This window comes from Carya illinoinensis, chromosome 11 (assembly GCF_018687715.1).
Source record: "Carya illinoinensis cultivar Pawnee chromosome 11, C.illinoinensisPawnee_v1, whole genome shotgun sequence".
Taxonomy (NCBI): domain Eukaryota; kingdom Viridiplantae; phylum Streptophyta; class Magnoliopsida; order Fagales; family Juglandaceae; genus Carya; species Carya illinoinensis.
In genome coordinates, this window is record NC_056762.1 from 8,843,257 (window position 1) to 8,860,227 (window position 16,971).

Here is a 16,971-nt window from a genome sequence, read left to right on the forward strand (position 1 = left end):
ATTTTTTAAAAGCTTTGTTGAATTATAGTACTGCTGAGCACCATATCAGAAAACATCATCAAATTCATTTTGAGGATCCACCAGAACTGGATCACTACAAGTTCATGTGCGCACAATTTAGCAAAACGGGTTGCTACCTCTTCGGCGGGAAGCATTTCGATCCTATTGCCATCACTTTTCTTACATTAGTTTCATAGTCTTTCCTTGGTTTTAATTTACAGTTTCTTATAACAAAAAGGGTACATTTTTTTTAACCTCTAGGTCTTGAGTAACAAAGCTTGGACTAATGCTGCAGTCTGCACTAGTTCCTTAAGATTCCCCAAAGTCACTAAGAGAAATTGGGGATTTGTTTTGGAGGGCATCATGACATTTGTCTAGTGGTTTTTGTAAAGAGGTGCTTCTCTCGGGTCTTCGCCGGTTGCCGTTTTGCAAGGGGAATCAAGACGGCTTTCTTTTTATACCTTTTTTTCCTCATCCCTCCAAGTCATCATTCTCATATTTCTCATCTAAAACTAGGAAGTGCTCAAGTGCAAACTGTCCACTAGAGGTTGTTGTGTTCGGCGCCAAAGGTCTATAAATCCTAAATCCTTCTATTGCCAACCAACATACCAATACAATATAGCCTTTATAGCAAATACCAATTGACAATTATAAAAGTATAAACTTAACTCCACAGTTCTCGTTTTATCCAAACGTCGTAGGACTGGTAATTTTTCACATAACCTGCAAGCTCAATATATCCAACATAAAATAAGGGTAAAATAATAATCGAACAAGTCATATCGAGTCGTGTAAGGACAATATGCCGTAGTTTATTCACTTTATATATTAATCCAAGAGTTTGATAGTTTGATAACATATAATCCGATTTTCCAGATAAAAGATTTGGTTAGAAACTCCCTATCTATTTTATCAAAAATAAATAAATAAATATTTTTTTAAAAGGAAAAAAAAATAAGTGACTTAAAATGGGCGACCTCAACAGGTGTGTCCATGATAGGGTAAAAAATGTTACAAGTGAAGTGAACCAGTTAAGCTTTGAAGTTGAAAGCAACTGTAGCGTATATACACGCGCGAGAGGAAACACGTTGTGGAATTTGGTCCGTGCATACAACGAGGGACAGAGGGACGAACACGGTGCTCTCCTCCCATCCATTAGCTTCTCTCCTCTTCCTCTTCCTCTTCCCCTTCCCCTTCTCAATTCCAAATGTCTTGCTTTGATTTCTTGCCTGCTTTGTGACAGAGTTTGTAAGGATCAATTCACCTATGTCTGGCGAGGTTTCTTCGTCGTCCGCTTTTATGGATGGCCTCGACGACGTGGAGGACTACGTTCGGGTGAGAGATTCTCCTCCGATTTGTTCCCTCTTAATTGTCTGATTTCTGACTTGAAATGTAGGACAAGATGGAGGATTTAAGTTCTCCCGCAGCTGTTTGAAGAAATCGATTCGTTTTTGTATATTTCTTTTCTCTTCCCTTCTTCTTTGGCATGTTTGCTTGCTGCTGAGATAACTGAAAAAACGGCCACTTAACTGAGCGTAACAAACTTGTTCTGTGATCTAAGTTGATTGAGAGACCAAAGACTTGTAAGAAAATTCGAGGTTTTTTTTTTTTTTTTTTTTATAATCTTTTCCCAGTTTCTTCTCTCGGAAACCAAACGATGTACCAATTATGGGTTTTCCGTATATTTTTCCTTTTCCTTGTATTTTCCTTCAACTTGTCCGGTTGCTAAGAAAATGTGCCAAAAGACAAGCGATTGAGTTTAATTGCGATTCCTTTGTTTTTCGCTTCTCCAACTGTTTGATCAGTGAGAAATCCGAGGGAAAGGGAAATCGCTGTACTATGTTTTGGTTTATTCCTCTCTTTCCTGACTTTATAGTTCATAAGAATTTGAATATTTGAATGGTAGTCTTGGATTATGGACATGTATTACTCCCATCTACCTTGTATGTGACGTCTTATGTCATCCTACCACGTCACCATACTCTCTGAGCACCTGATGGTATTCCGTAATTGATGGAAAGTGGTCTTTCCGTTGACTTGAAATTTTTTCTGTTAGTGAAATAAATTTGAAAACAGAACATGCTAGCTAGTTGGCTCTAACATGAATTGAAAAAACGTCTCTGTTGATGCTTGCTTAGTCGATTACTTATATTATCTAGCAGTAGATCTTTTTATCAGTAATAAACTAAAATAACAGATCTATTCACGTTCTTGCATTGTTCTGCAACCAAACACAGCTACTCTTTCTACCTCATGGAGTATTAATTGCTCTCTAGCAAATTTAATGGTTTGTCAGAGAATTTGATGAAGTAAGCATTCATCGAATTTCAGGCAAATGAAGGAGGGGGACCAGTGCAACGGGATATTTTTAATCATATTTTTGACCTTGTACGGAATGGAAACAAAGCATTTCGAGACAACCGTTTTGAAGAGGTAAATCATAAATGTTTTAATTCAGAGCACTTTGTCTAGTTTGGCTTGTTTTTCCTCCAGAGTGGAGTTTAAGAGGATTTCCTTATCCACGGAAAAACAGAAAAAAAAATTCATAGCAATGCTAGTGAAGAATGATAGCATTGGGCTTGAGTTTCTTAGCAATAATGTTTATGCTATGGATGAATCATCTACTACCTGTTTTTCCACCACTTCTGGATGTTGTTGTTCTGGTGCACTGGGTGCTTAATTTCAGGTGAAGGTAGTAGTTTGGACGGTATATCTTGCTTTATAGTTTCCTTGTCCTTCCCTGGTGCAAGTATTTGGTCACTTTAAGCATGCTTGTTTCTTGCAAAGAATTAATAATTTCCAATTGTTAATAAACTTGATGTGATTATTTAATTAATGCATTACTCATCAAAAATAAACTTTGTATAATTGTGTTCATATTTGAAAATACTTACTTTTTTTAGCTCCTTTACATTCTTGTCCTTAAATTGCTGATCCAGTTTATACGCAGGCAATCAAGTGTTACTCAAAAGCCAATAACATTAAACCAGGTGATCCTATTATCCTTGGGAACCGAAGTGCTGCTTATATCAGGTTAATTAATAAAATACTAGATTTGTGATTTGTGATTGATTGGACCCCATGTCCATCTTCTAGACCATTAAATTGCACTAACTATGATGGGTTTCTTGCGATGATGACTTCTTCATTCAACCAGGATTAGCCAATTCCTGAAACACCGATCACCATCAGATTCCGAATATAGACCATTGAATGGGCTGGATCCTACAATACATGCTGAGGTATGTTGTGATGCTTTGGTCTTTAAATGCTTAGAAAATAAAGTTCAAATTTTATTAGAAATCTTTAGATATATTCTAACAAGTATTGATTAATTAAATTCAGCTTGCTTTGAAGGATGCTGAAAAGCTGAATAATCTCCGAAGTAATTCAGTAAAGTCATACATTCTAAAGGCCAATGCACTGATATTGGTAAGAATAGGTTTCCATCTTTTTCTCTTTTTTGGTCTTTATTCCTTTTCCATTTCTTTAATGTATCAGGGGGTGGGCCCCATCTCTCTCATTGTGTGCACCTGCATATTTTAGTAGTGAAGATGAACCTATGTGGTGCCTTGAGGCCACAAGGCCTTTGGATTTTAGGTATTTCATACTTAAAAAGATGGAGTAAGGAAAATATTTGCCCATTCTAGTGCCTTTGGATTTTCGATCTTTTAGCCTATTCTAGCTCCTCGCTTGTAGTTAGGTGTTTTCTCTTGTATACTTCTTGTGTACTTGGGCTATGCCTATTTACTTGTCAATAAAATTTTCTTATTACTTATAAAAAAAAAGGAGTAACTGAGTAAGACTTGAGGGGAAAAAAAAAGTAAAACATAAGCAGTGTTCGTCCCATGGATGATAAGTCAGATAAATGGAGAGTTTAATACATATAAACTTGATTATGAATATAGTTTGTAAATATTCGAATAAAGAGCTGATTTGACGTGAGAATATTGTGGCCATGTTACATTGTTTGATCATGAATTGCTTTGGACAGAGTAGAATGACAAGAAAATGTTGGAAATGTTACACATGAACACTCAAACTAGTCCTGAGCACATGCATTTCTACTTTTTTTTTTTTTCTTTTTTATTGCATAGTTTCATTTTATGTTAATATCCTGGATAGATGGCGAAAACCTTAATTATAATAATTTTTTTCTCCTGATAGATGTTTGGCAAATTTTAGCCTTATTTGTCATAGTTACATTGCACTTGTGGTTCTACAGCTGGAGAAGTATGAGACTGCCCGGGATGTTATTCTTTCAGGTCTTCAGGTTGATCCTTTTAGGTAATATGGAGTTTTTATCATATTGTTCTGTTGTGATGGAGATATGCTCAATAATTTTTATATTTAATTTTTACACTCTGGATGGCTCTTGTGTTTGCTTTGGTTATATGTAGCAATTCTCTTCGTGCTTCTCTTCAGAATTTGGAGAGGATATCAAGAAGTTTTCTTGGGAGGAGAAATTATGTGACACCAGAACGGACTGATGAATTTGATTGCACGCTTTGTCTGAAGTTACTATATGAACCTATTACGACTCCGTGTGGGCATTCTTTTTGCCGTTCATGTCTGTTTCAGTCCATGGATCGTCGTGAGAACCTTGCTTTCATTGATCCTAGTCTCTATGATATCTGTATGTAAGCTTATTTTCTCCTAACCTTTTGTATTGAAATGTTAGGTAACAAATGCCCATTGTGCCGAACTGTTCTTTTTGTCAGTCCCAGAACAAGTGCGATCAGGTGAGTTGCTAATGATAACTGAAAAGCTTATCTCAATGGTTTGACCCTGGAATATTCTTTTTCTCCTATCTTTTCAGTGTCACATTACTTAGTCTAGGAGCACCTTTCCTTGGGTCCAACCTAGGAGATGTAGGTTCCTAATATATGAGTTTATTCAGGACCCTAACCATCAGCATTAGATCCAAGATTTTACTTCAGCAGGGAGAATAATAGAATGTGAAAAAGAAATTGCAACTGCATTTGACACATTACAATTGTACTTCAAAAACCAAAAAGAAAAACTATTGTTCAGTTTGGTTTAAAATCGATTTTGAAAAGCAAACCAACTTAATTTTGAACTTGTTTGAGGTTGAATGTGATTTGCTAGACTATTTATATTATGAGAAGGATTTTTTAATGCACATGCACATACAGGATGCCTATATAAAAGAAGATGCTACAATTTGTTTGAGACTACACAAGTTAACTTTAGATGCAGTGAAGTTGTGTTAGGAAGGATCATGATGGAAATAACAGGGTAAAAGAACTACTTATTATGCAAAGACTGATATTTATAAATTATATATATGTATATGTATAACTAAAAATTTACTTATAAAATTATATATTTATATATATTCAAAATGATAATTAGTTTTAGAAATAACCAGAAAGGAGAAGAGAAATGAAATTGGCTTGGAGAGCCACTAGAACAAAATTTATGCCATTGAAAGTCTGAAGGTATCCAGGAAAAGTAAAATTACTAGAATATCTTGAGTGAGAGCCAAAATTTAAAAGATAGTTTTTGTGGGAGTGTAATTGTGAAAAAAAAAAAAACATATCCTAAATGTTTGGGTTTTTTTTTTAACCGTTGACATTTAACGAATGTGGTGTATTTGACATTTAGAAAATTTTAGAAATTAAGTTTTGAGAATGAAAACATGCGGTTCTTGAAAAACTGTTTGCTCCTCATTGTATGAGTATATATTAATTTTTTTACATTGTATTATTATAAGTTGATTTGTTTACATTTTAAAAAATGACTCCACGTACTTGGCTTTGAAAACTATGTATGTTTTCAAACTATATAAATATTGAGAGTTTACAAAGGGCATTTTCCCATCAGCTTCCCTTCTTTCCAAATTAATATTTGACTTTTTGAGGGAGCACGGTAACAAACACAGAGGAACTTAAAATTTTCCAATTGGGTCATTATGAGTCTAGAAAGTCCTTTTGGCTGTGGCCTTTAAGGAGTTCTCTTTACCATGCATGCTGCAGTAAGTGTACAGTCAGTGAGAATGGTTTTTTCCTGGAGTTACTCTTTTGTTTGATTTGTTGCAACCTTTTGTGAGTCTTGGGGAAATATTTAAGATTCTGCTTAACATATTATCAATTCATTTGTCTTTTTACCAGTGTGACACTTAACAACATCATACAAAAGAACTTCCCAGAGGAATATGCTGAAAGGAAGTTGGAGCATGACAGTTTGACAAACCTTGGTGTTGATTTGATGCCTCTTTTTGTCATGGATGTCGTCATTCCAGGTCAAAAGTTCCCACTCCACATTTTTGAACCCCGGTACCGGCTTATGGTGAGTCAATCTATTGGTGGTTAATCTTCCTGTTGAGCTTTCATATATCATGATAAACTATGACAAATGGATAAGTATGGAGATGCCCATACATCTATATGATGAACTACCTTTGTATACTGCATATTTGAGAAGCCATATGAATAGCTAAGTTGTCTAAGTGTTACTTTATTTTGTATGTCAATTTTTTTACTCTAGGACTAAGGGGAACTGTAGCAAAAGAGTGGGTTCAAGCAAAGGGATTATAGACACGGTGCTTGGGAGAGTATACACCTCCGATGATCAGTGCTGATAGCTTTGACCCTTCAAATTTGTTATTATTGTGAGAGTGGAAATTGAGCTCTAGGTTTTTAGATAATGCTTGATTTTGATCTCTTAGAGATATATTGGTTCAACAACGGAAAACTTTCCTTTTATTGTGGATTTATTTATTTATTCTTTTTGGGGGCTGTGGTATCATGGACCTATTGCTGTATAGAGTTTACTGCCTTAGGGTAAGCTGTTGATGGTATACTCATCATCCAATGAGACCGTCATTGATGGTATCTTGTCATCTATTGCGACTATCTCTAGAAAGGGCTCCTATTGAGCATGAATACCACCTGTAGTCTTCAAAACGTATAACTTTGAGCTCCATTTGAATTTTGAGAGTTGGTCTGGTCACGTGATTAGTGTATGAAACATGTTTCTGTAATCTAAGTTTTGTTTATTGCTGGTGCTTATTCTGTCTAAATAGACACTGCAACCTTTGTACTATATGAATATCTTTCAATTTTTGCAGTTTTATATATTATGTTTATATCCTGTCAGCTTATGTATTTGCATATTGTATTACCTCATCAAAATTGTTGGTCAAGGGTATCATTTGGAAATGCCCCATAGAAACAGAGAGGAAAATTATGAGCTCTGGCAGAGGGAAAGCATATGGCTTTCTATCCACAAATATGGTTTAATATGCAATAGAATAGTTATACTTTGGTTTGGTTGCCCTTTTGTAAATTACTAGCAATAAATGCATGGCAGCATGAGGGTATATGGGTCATAACAGAAATATACAATCTTGATTTTCTGCTGAAGCACCGAATCAATTTTTCTCTTCTCTCACTTTTTTTTTCTTTTCTTTTTTTTTTTCCCGAAAAAAGTAACCCAATTTTTTGCTTTATTAAAGTTGGCAAAAGGTATAATCCAATTTCTGCTTTGGTTTATCGATAACATGAACCTCTGTCTACATCATAAGCTACCATTCTATCTATCATGATAACTATATCCATGTAAATAATGTTATTGTAATTTTTGTTTATGTGGACATCAGGTGAGGAGAATAATGGAGGGAAACCATCGGATGGGAATGGTAGAATATTGTCACTGGTCCTTTTCTTTCACTTTTCCTTCCTAAGGTATATCTGATTAATCAAGAATTCCTCCTTGTTACTGGGTTTGATCGTCTATTAATCATGTAGGTTATCATTGATTCTACAACAGGTTCCATAGCTGATTTTGCTTGTGAAGTAGAGATTACTGAGTAGGTGTTTGATCCTTTTTTCCCTTATGACTTGACTAGAATGTGTACCATCTAGTTTGTTTCTTCTGATCTGTACTATTACATACTATTTTGAGAATAAAATGATCTTGATTTGTTTGTTGATGTAGATTCGAGCCACTTCCGGATGGACGATTCTATCTAGAGGTGGAGTTTTCTTTCTTGTATTCATGGTTCTGCACTTTATCCTGATGGATGGTTCATTAGTGGTTAAAGTTTTTTAATTATCTTCTTCACTATGGTGGCTTTGAAATATCTAAGAAAGGAAGACTAAATACATGTCAGCATGTGCATAATGTGTGCATTTGTATCTATATATAGGGGGTTGTAATCTTTATCCATGCTAATATTCATTTTCAGTTTACATAAAAAAATTTATCCATTTCTTATTCACAGGTTGAAAGTCGACGGAGATTTCGCATAATCCGATCTTGGGATCAAGATGGGTGTGTTTATTTATTGGTTATTCCAATTACCAGCTCTCTTTTTCCTTTTTGGGGGGTTAGACTTCATGTTTTGATGATGTAATTCCTGCAGTTATCGTGTTGCAAAGGTTGAATGGGTGCAGGATATCTATCCAGCTGAAGGAACAAGAGAAAGAGAAGAGGCAAGCTAACTGCCAGTTTGGCTTCCCATTTGTGTGTGCACTATAGAGAATCCCTTCCTCTCCAGAAAAGAAAAGAAAAAGAAAATAGTTCAAAAAATTAAGTTTGAAGCATCATAGTTTGCTTTGACAATAAAAGCCAGTAACAATGCCTATGATATTTTACTATGGGTTTTGCATAGATGGATGCAGACATTTGTGGCTTTGTTGATATATATTTGTTGTGATTCCAAATGCTTCAACTTAAGAATACAGCTTAGTGACAATGTGCTGTAAGCCTGCTGGCTAAATAAACTTGAATCAGAGGAAGTTTCAAATGTTTTAGTTGCTACAAGGCCCTTTAGTGGGGCTTTGATAGTCCAGGATATGGAATCCATTATCAGAATAAGATAAAATATAGAGTACTTTACATTCATGTTCACTTTATGGATTCATCTTTCTTTTTATATCTTATTGATCATAAGAATTGGCAAGAGTCCAAATACACGAATTGACAATTTTATATGGTTACAGTTGCAGGAAGTAACAAATAATGCAGCAGGGTTTGCTCAATCATGGATAAGGAGTGCAATTAATGCAGCACGGCAAGGTAAAACTCTAAGGAGGATACTACCTCAGTGCCTCGCATTTCTGGTTCCAATTTGCTCAACATTGCCATAATCCCTACTGAAGAGTTTCTTGGGCAAATTTTATTAAATGCGAATACCAGCATATTTTTTTCTAATTAGTAGATAGGTACATTAAATAATGCCCACGGGATTTCATGATGGAGCATTCCAGATATGAGATAAACCCATCGCTTATTCATTTCGAGTCGGTTATACTCGTTAGCTTGCATATGCTTTGCCATTTCACATTCAGATGATTTTATCTATCTAAGTGCTTGTCTTACATCTTTGCAATGTATTGTTGTTCTTCACAACACAATTCACATTGCAGATCCAGGAAGACTTGAAAGACTCCGTAATGTAGAAGCCATGATGCCTGCACCACAAGATCCAGAGCACTTCAGTTTCTGGGTACGGCTAGATATTTACATAAAATATGTGAGGCTTCTTCAACTTTTATACTTCTGCTAATGTATACTAATCTACAGCTTGCCACCCTGGCAAACCGGAGGCCTCAAGAAAGATTAGAACTCCTGCGCATAAGAGATACAAGAGAGGTATGGAATCTTTTTTTACCTGCTGAAAAGTTCAATAGCAGATAGTGCCAGACTGCCAGGTCTGACAGATTTGAATGTATACAATGAGATGCTGTTTTTTTTTTTTTTTTGATAGCACGCAATGAGATGCTGTTAATCATTTCAAACGTGCTCTGTTCTATAAATTCCCATTTGAGATAGCCCCAATGCCTATACCATGTATTCCTTGACTCATATAATCTTGTAACTTTGGGTGGGAAGGTCCCCGGGAGAAATATGCCTTGCTGCATGGCCTACATAAAAAGATTTTCCTAATGGTAGTTAGCCCAGTGGTGAGGGTGTAACAACTCCTTAAAAAGTGAAACTCTAGGATTTAGAACCATACACTTGCTAACAACTTGATAGATAATTGTCAATGGAAAACCAATATATGGTTAATGTGCACAAACAGCGTGGGTTTGATTGTGGAGAGCATGCTTGTTTTTGCTTTTTACCTTCCTAATTGCTACAAGGAGCTTGTCCTTGTGACCCAGAAAAAGAAACAGAAATTGAAAGGTCATCGCAACCCGGAATGTTACTTTTAATGTTCATCTCAAAACATTCTTATAATCATTTTGATATAAAATTGACCTTGCAGAGGATCACACGCGGCTTGATATACCTGCAAGCGGAAGGACGGCGCTGTCGAGTACAGTGAGGAAAGTTGTAATAGGAGTCAATGTTTTGTAACTATGATTGTTACCATTTGATTATATTCGTATACAAAGGATTCAATATTCTTTGGTCCACATGCTAAAGATTGTGGATCCTTATTCCTTGTTGTAACAAATATATAAAAACTCAAATTTAATAAATATTGACCAATTTATTTTCTACATTTCTGGCTTTGGAATATTCCTCTGTTTGTTGATGCCCAATCCAACATAACGCTGTTTAATTGGAAGAAAAACTCTATTACCAAGCCAATATGTAGAGCACACTTAGTTAAATATTTACCTGGTATAATTTGTTTAGGAATATAAAATTTAAAATTTGAATCTTATAAATCAAATTTTACCATTTAAGTAATATAGATATATCGTGCTCTATACACCGACTTGAAAATAGAATCTAATTGGAAACTCCTGTCCCTTAAATTGATACCCACGTTATCCCTTTCATCAAACTAACTGACTCTTAATTCTCCAAATACTTTGATCATCATAATGATTTCTTTGTTTAATCGTTACTGTCATCATCACGTTGGTATCCTTTTGATGTGTCAAGTTGCCCTATATTATTTTATTCCTATTTTCTAGTGACAAGTTTGGCTTTGAGCGTCCTTTATTTATTTATTTTTAATTTAATTCATTTCACCCAAAATAAAAATAAATAAATAAATTTTATTGGTCGCAAAACCAAAATAATAACAATTTAAAGGTAATGGGATGGCACTCAGTTTGGGTTTCTAGGGCAGTTGGTAAGTTATAAGAAAGAACATCATGCATGAGAGCGGCTTTTAAGGTTCAACGCATAGCTCGTTATCCCATACAATAATTCTTCTTTAATATCTTTTTACCAAGTCTTCCCTCTTCATCAGAACCTCCCAATTAAACATACAACTCTGCACGTTTTCCCTTACTTGCTTCCAACATTTCTCTGTTCCTGCAGTTTCTCTAACTGCTGCTATCATTTCTGTACCTACAAATTCTCTTGAAACCCGCCTACAATTTCTCCTACTTTATTCTTCATGTTTATCCTGACCATCCCCTTTAGCCGTTAGTTGCTTTTGCCATATTGCATTATGTGTAGCCCACCTCCACAATCATCACCACCAACATTGCTGAATTGATATCTCCATTGGCATTTATAGGTGCAATAATAATGGGAGGAGATAGATATAGGGCATCATGGCCTCAACCTTTCTCCTCCCTTCCTCTTCTCTTCCTCTTCCTCTTCCTCTTCTTCCTGCTCAACCTCACAAACTTTGCTTCAGCCATAGAAAATGGTTCTTCCAATACTGCCACATTCGCACCTCCTGATAATTATCTCATCGATTGTGGATCATCCCAATCAACTCAACTTGATGATGGCCGAACCTTCAAGTCTGATCATGATGCCGCTTCTCTCCTACAAACCGATGAAGATTTGCAGGCTTCAGTAGATTCCATATCTATCAATGCCTCTTCCTCCATACCTTCTTCATCGTTACCTTTATATCGTACTGCAAAGATATTTCTTGAAGACTGCACATATACATTCTTCATTTCCCAAGTGGGCTGGCATTGGATTCGTCTTTACTTCTTCCCAGTTGCACACCCTTCATACAATCTCACAGACGCCGTTTTCTCTGTCCATGCTGACCAGATTGTTCTCTTACATCACTTTTCTGTCAGGGACAACACTTCATTGGTTTTCAAAGAATACTTGATTAATGTTTCAGATAGATTCTCCCTCCAATTTAAGCCCAACAAGGAATCATATGCATTCATCAACGCTATTGAGATGGTCTCCGCTCCGGACTCTTTAATCTCGGATTTAGCAACCGGCATTTCTCCACTTGGAGATTTTAAAGGGTTGTCTAAATTGGCATTCCAAGTATCGTATCGGCTGAATGTGGGAGGGCCAACCATAACTCCTAAAAATGATACGTTGTCAAGGACATGGGAACCTGATAGTCGGTATAACATGTTCCCACAAGGGTCTAAAGATGCATCAGTCTCTCCCAAAACCATAAAGTACCCGGATAGTGGTGCAGCTGCATACATTGCTCCAAGTTCAGTTTATGCAACGGCAGTGCATATACAAGACCCACTCACTTTGCAACCGAATGTCAACCTTACTTGGAAACTGAAGGTGGATCCAAGTTTCTCCTATTTGATCAGGTTGCACTTTTGTGATATTGTGAGCAAGGCACTCAACAATATGTACTTCAATGTGTATATCAACCAAATGGTGGGAGTTTCGATTCTTGATCTGTCATCCCTTACCAATGCCCTTGCCACTGCTTATTACAAAGACTTTGTTCTAAATCGGGCTGCCATCACAAATGGTTCCATTTTAGTTCAAATTGGCCCTTCTGAATCCCAGTCGGGCAACATGGATGCAATTCTTAATGGATTGGAGGTAATGAAGATGAGCAACGAGGCGAACAGCATTGATGGTTTGTTTACTGCTGATGGTTCATACAAGGGACCGAGTTCAGCAAAAAGGAGAATGAAGATTTTAGCAGCTGTCGGCCTGGGAATGGCAGTGACAGCAATGTTGTTGCTGGCCTCAGTTTTTGTTCGGTGGCAAAAGAGACCAGAAGGTTGGGAGAAGCGGAATAGCTTCTCATCATGGCTCCTCCCGCTCCATTCCAGTTGCACTAGTTTCTTGTCTAGCAAGACTAGCTCTCGAAGGTCTAGCCTATTTGGTTCCCGCAAGAGTGGTTACTCTAGTTACTTTGCATCACAGGGTCTTGGCACGCTCTTCACCATTCATGAGTTGCAAAATGCTACACAAAATTTTGATGCAAAAGCAATGATTGGCGTTGGGGGTTTTGGAAAAGTGTATCTTGGGGCGTTGGAAGACGGAACCAAGATTGCCATAAAACGAGGAAACTCAGGTTCAGATCAAGGCATTAATGAATTCCGGACTGAAATAGACATGCTCTCCAAGCTTCGCCATCGCCACCTTGTTTCACTAATTGGGTTTTGTGATGAGCAATCAGAGATGATTCTTGTATATGAGTACATGGCTAATGGACCACTTCGAGATCACCTCTATGGCTCAAAGCTTCCTCCTTTGTCATGGAAACAACGGCTTGAGATTTGCATTGGTGCTGCTCGTGGGTTGCATTATCTTCACACAGGTGCAGCACTAGGAATAATACACCGTGACGTAAAGACCACAAATATTCTTCTTGATGAGAATCTTGTTGCCAAAGTTTCCGATTTTGGCTTGTCAAAAGCTGCACCAACAATGGATCAAACCCATGTAAGCACAGCCGTGAAGGGTAGCTTTGGGTACCTTGATCCCGAGTACTTTAGGAGGCAACAACTAACTGAGAAATCTGATGTCTACTCATTTGGAGTCGTCCTTTTCGAGGTATTATGTGCAAGGCCTGCCATAAATCCATCATTGCCAAGGGAACAGGTCAGTTTGGCTGAATGGTCAATGCAATGTAATAGGAAGGGCATGATTGAGAAGATAATTGACCCTCACATTGCCAGCAGTATCAACAATGGCTCACTAAAGAAGTATGTTGAAGTCGCAGAGAAATGCCTGAAAGAATATGGTGTTGATAGGCCTGGAATGGGAGATGTTTTGTGGCACCTAGAATATGCCCTCCAGCTTCAAGAGGCAGAAGCTTCACAGCTTGGTCTCCCAGACAATAGTGTAAGGGTCATTACTTTGGAAAAATCAATGGAGAACTGTTCTAGAGGAGACAGTGATGGTGTTGTTAGTGATAATTCAGAAGTAAGTACAATCGGTTCTCCTTTATTTTCTCAAATTGGAAATTTTCAAGGAAGGTAAAATCAGGTTGCAACAAGAGGAGCTGGAAATCAAACCATATTGGAAATTCAGGAGACAACTTCCATTCAAAGCTTGACTCCTTCCTATAGATCTTACAGTTTTGAGTTCAGAAATGATCTCTTCCCCTGCTCTCAGCATCTGCTCAACCCGAGAGGATGGTAATCACCAAAACTTACCAAGTTAAATTGGAGCAAAAGCATCACAAAAGTTTCTGTTTTTCTGTAGTTGTGAGTAGATTTGTTTTGTTTAGAACACCAAAAACCTTGGTTGAGATGTTTTGATCATTTCACTGATCATTTTTCTGTACTACTTCGACTGCCTATCAAGTTTCAACCATGTTGTCTAGCTTATCAAATATGGTGCAAGAATCATGTCAATTCTATGCCAAATCATGTCCTTAATCAAATGGTCAATTAGACCTTGAAAATTTTATAAACTTGTATTTTTTTTTTTTGGGGGGGGGGGGGGGGAGATCATATTTATCCGAATGGGTTGCTCTTTGACATTCCACATTTTTTTCAAGGAAAGACTTGAACCTAGTGCTCTTGTCAATTTCTAATGAGAGCTCAAAACTCTAGAATTTGGCAGCCCATGAATCAGCACAATACAAACTTCAGATTTGCTACAACTTTTCCCTAATCAATTTAAGCCGAATTCTTTCGTACAAAGCGAATGAATGGCGTTGGAGATTTCAACATAACAACCGTGGCTTCAGGTTTGAATCTCCATTTTCTATTATATTTATTTTTATGGATTATTTTTAAAAACTAATATCTACTTGATTGTCTTGCAATAACCCTTTTTTTTTTTTTTTGGCAGGAAAACCAAATGCCTTGCCAGTGGATGATGATGATGATGGATTGGAGGGGTTAGATGCTATATATGAAGATTATTGCAGGATATGTAATTGTAGTATTTTGAGTAGCGTAACTTAGACTGTTGTTTCGTTGTAATAAGGATGCATTGAATTTTGCAATATTTTTTTCCTAAAACATTTGGCTCATAAAAACATAAAAAATCTAACCGATTAATATTTTTTCCATAGTAAAGAAAACACTAAGTTTTTACCGTTTTCTTTGCATCTCTTAATATGACATCAAATGATTGACGCATGAGTAGTTGATATTGTCAACATTTTAAAACTACTTGACATATGACCATTTATTTTAGTTTTAAGTATGAATTAATTATGATGATGAGATCCCATATTATCCATGTTTTAAAATAAAAATAAAAATAAATTAAGGGCCCAGCAGTATCTTTAGAGGATGTCAAATGGGGATTTTGGGTCAGTGGACTTTAATCCATTGATCTTTACGTTTCAACTAATTAATATATATATATAATCCAAATTAATCTAATAGAATGGGAAACCCTATGATTATATATGTCAATCTAAATAATTTAGTAGGAGGGATTCTAAGATTTTAAATTAAAATACCTTTATTTATTTATTTAATCAATGGAGCTTGATAGTTAAAAGTTGTTCCCCTTTTATTTAATTCCACTATGAGTAAGGAATAAACTTTCATTTAAAATAAACTTTCATCAATAAATATATATATATAGCTCAATAATTCCAAGCCTATATTATATGTCTACTCCATAATGGGGTCAATTGTTGACATGCATACAATAAGGCACCATTTATTAATGGATTTTAGCTAAGAATTATTAATAATGTCTTTCTTCTTTGTATGCACCAAGGTGTATGAGTTGTTACTTTAAATATCAATACCGTTCTTCAAAAAAAAAAAAGAAAAAAAAAAAGAAGGAATTATCATTGAGCATTGACTCAAATGATATGTCCTTCTCTTGTAGTAATAAAAAAGATAACTAAGATATGGATTCTAATAGTCAGAAGTGCATGCGCCCTCTCAATATAGAAATAGAGGAGCAAAAGAAGTCATGTGAAATATTTAACATGGGTTACTATTGGAGAAAACCTGAAATATTCTTGTATTTTTAATTTGAACCAATATTGGATTAAATCTGATTATTGGAAAAATGATAGTCTTCTCTTTAATTATGCAAACCAATATTTATTTGCCAAGTGGGAGGGAGTACTTATGGCATATCGACATCACATCAATTTTAATTAGTGAAATGATACTTACGGTCATGAATGTGCAAGCGATATACAATCATTTTAAAAAAAGTGAATAAATACAAAACTCACATGAAAAGAAAATTAATTTTTCAATAGTAGACCTTACTTTATTTCGAAACGACTATACAATACTTACACATTTTATAACTGTATATAACATTACTCTTTTAATTAAAGGATTTGGGCAACCATGGCTGAAAATCATACGATTGGCGTGAACACTCGGCCCTAGATATGATTCAAAGGAAGCACCATACTCACCACCCTTAGGAGTCATGGGGACTATTTTTGGCATGTGAAAACCACTTCAAATATGAAGCATTAGGCATAATACTATTTTGTTTGTAAGTGCCTGAAGATTGATCAATGTTTTTGGATTCCCTTACTTATTTCTATTTTGGATTAATCAAACTCCAGAATCTTTGCTTGGGTTGTTTTGTTTTATTCACGAGATAATTTTCAGTTAGGAGGTCACCAAATATTCAAGGTGACACTTTAATGAAGGAACATTTAGAGCTAAACAACTGAGGAAACTCCACGTATTTTTATGCAAAACCAAAAACCCCACCCAACTAACCAACCTATGCATCTCCAAAAAGTCTACACACCAACCGCATGATACCTCACCATCTTTGTACCTCATCCCCCAACTCACAGCTTATTCAATTCATTTCCATTCTTATTTATCTCAATTCGACTCAATTTGGCTCGGTTTAAACTCGGTTCAAGTGGTCGTAATAGAGATTCTGGGATGAATAATGTGT

The 16,971-nt window shown here is 36.0% G+C and overlaps 2 protein-coding genes across 6 annotated transcripts; both read left to right on the forward strand.

The window, feature by feature from the left end:
• The first annotated feature begins 962 nt into the window (after positions 1-962).
• On the forward strand, positions 963-10,477 carry LOC122281084. Of its 4 annotated transcripts, none has more exons than XM_043092336.1 (19): positions 963-1,137; positions 1,244-1,335; positions 2,332-2,433; positions 2,951-3,033; positions 3,158-3,242; positions 3,346-3,432; positions 4,226-4,287; positions 4,401-4,594; positions 4,682-4,742; positions 6,135-6,312; positions 7,618-7,680; positions 7,773-7,834; positions 7,963-7,999; positions 8,249-8,298; positions 8,390-8,459; positions 8,970-9,045; positions 9,396-9,475; positions 9,553-9,621; positions 10,238-10,477. In XM_043092336.1, the coding sequence occupies exons 1-19, from the start codon at positions 969-971 to the stop codon at positions 10,295-10,297; spliced, it is 1,680 nt and encodes a 559-aa protein (XP_042948270.1). In that variant the 5' UTR covers positions 963-968; the 3' UTR covers positions 10,298-10,477. The 4 variants fall into 4 exon arrangements, with proteins under 4 accessions (XP_042948270.1, XP_042948272.1, XP_042948271.1 ...); XM_043092338.1 differs by having other exon boundaries at positions 7,625-7,663; XM_043092337.1 differs by lacking the exon at positions 10,238-10,477 and adding an exon at positions 9,748-10,194 and having other exon boundaries at positions 9,553-9,709.
• Positions 10,478-11,103: 626 nt separating this feature from the next.
• LOC122281082 (probable receptor-like protein kinase At5g61350) lies at positions 11,104-15,073 on the forward strand. Of its 2 annotated transcripts, none has more exons than XM_043092334.1 (3): positions 11,104-14,255; positions 14,626-14,812; positions 14,917-15,073. In XM_043092334.1, the coding sequence occupies exon 1, from the start codon at positions 11,464-11,466 to the stop codon at positions 14,095-14,097; it is 2,634 nt and encodes an 877-aa protein (XP_042948268.1). In that variant the 5' UTR covers positions 11,104-11,463; the 3' UTR covers positions 14,098-14,255; positions 14,626-14,812; positions 14,917-15,073. The 2 variants fall into 2 exon arrangements, with proteins under 2 accessions (XP_042948268.1, XP_042948269.1); XM_043092335.1 differs by having other exon boundaries at positions 14,676-14,812.
• The last annotated feature ends 1,898 nt before the right edge of the window (positions 15,074-16,971 follow it).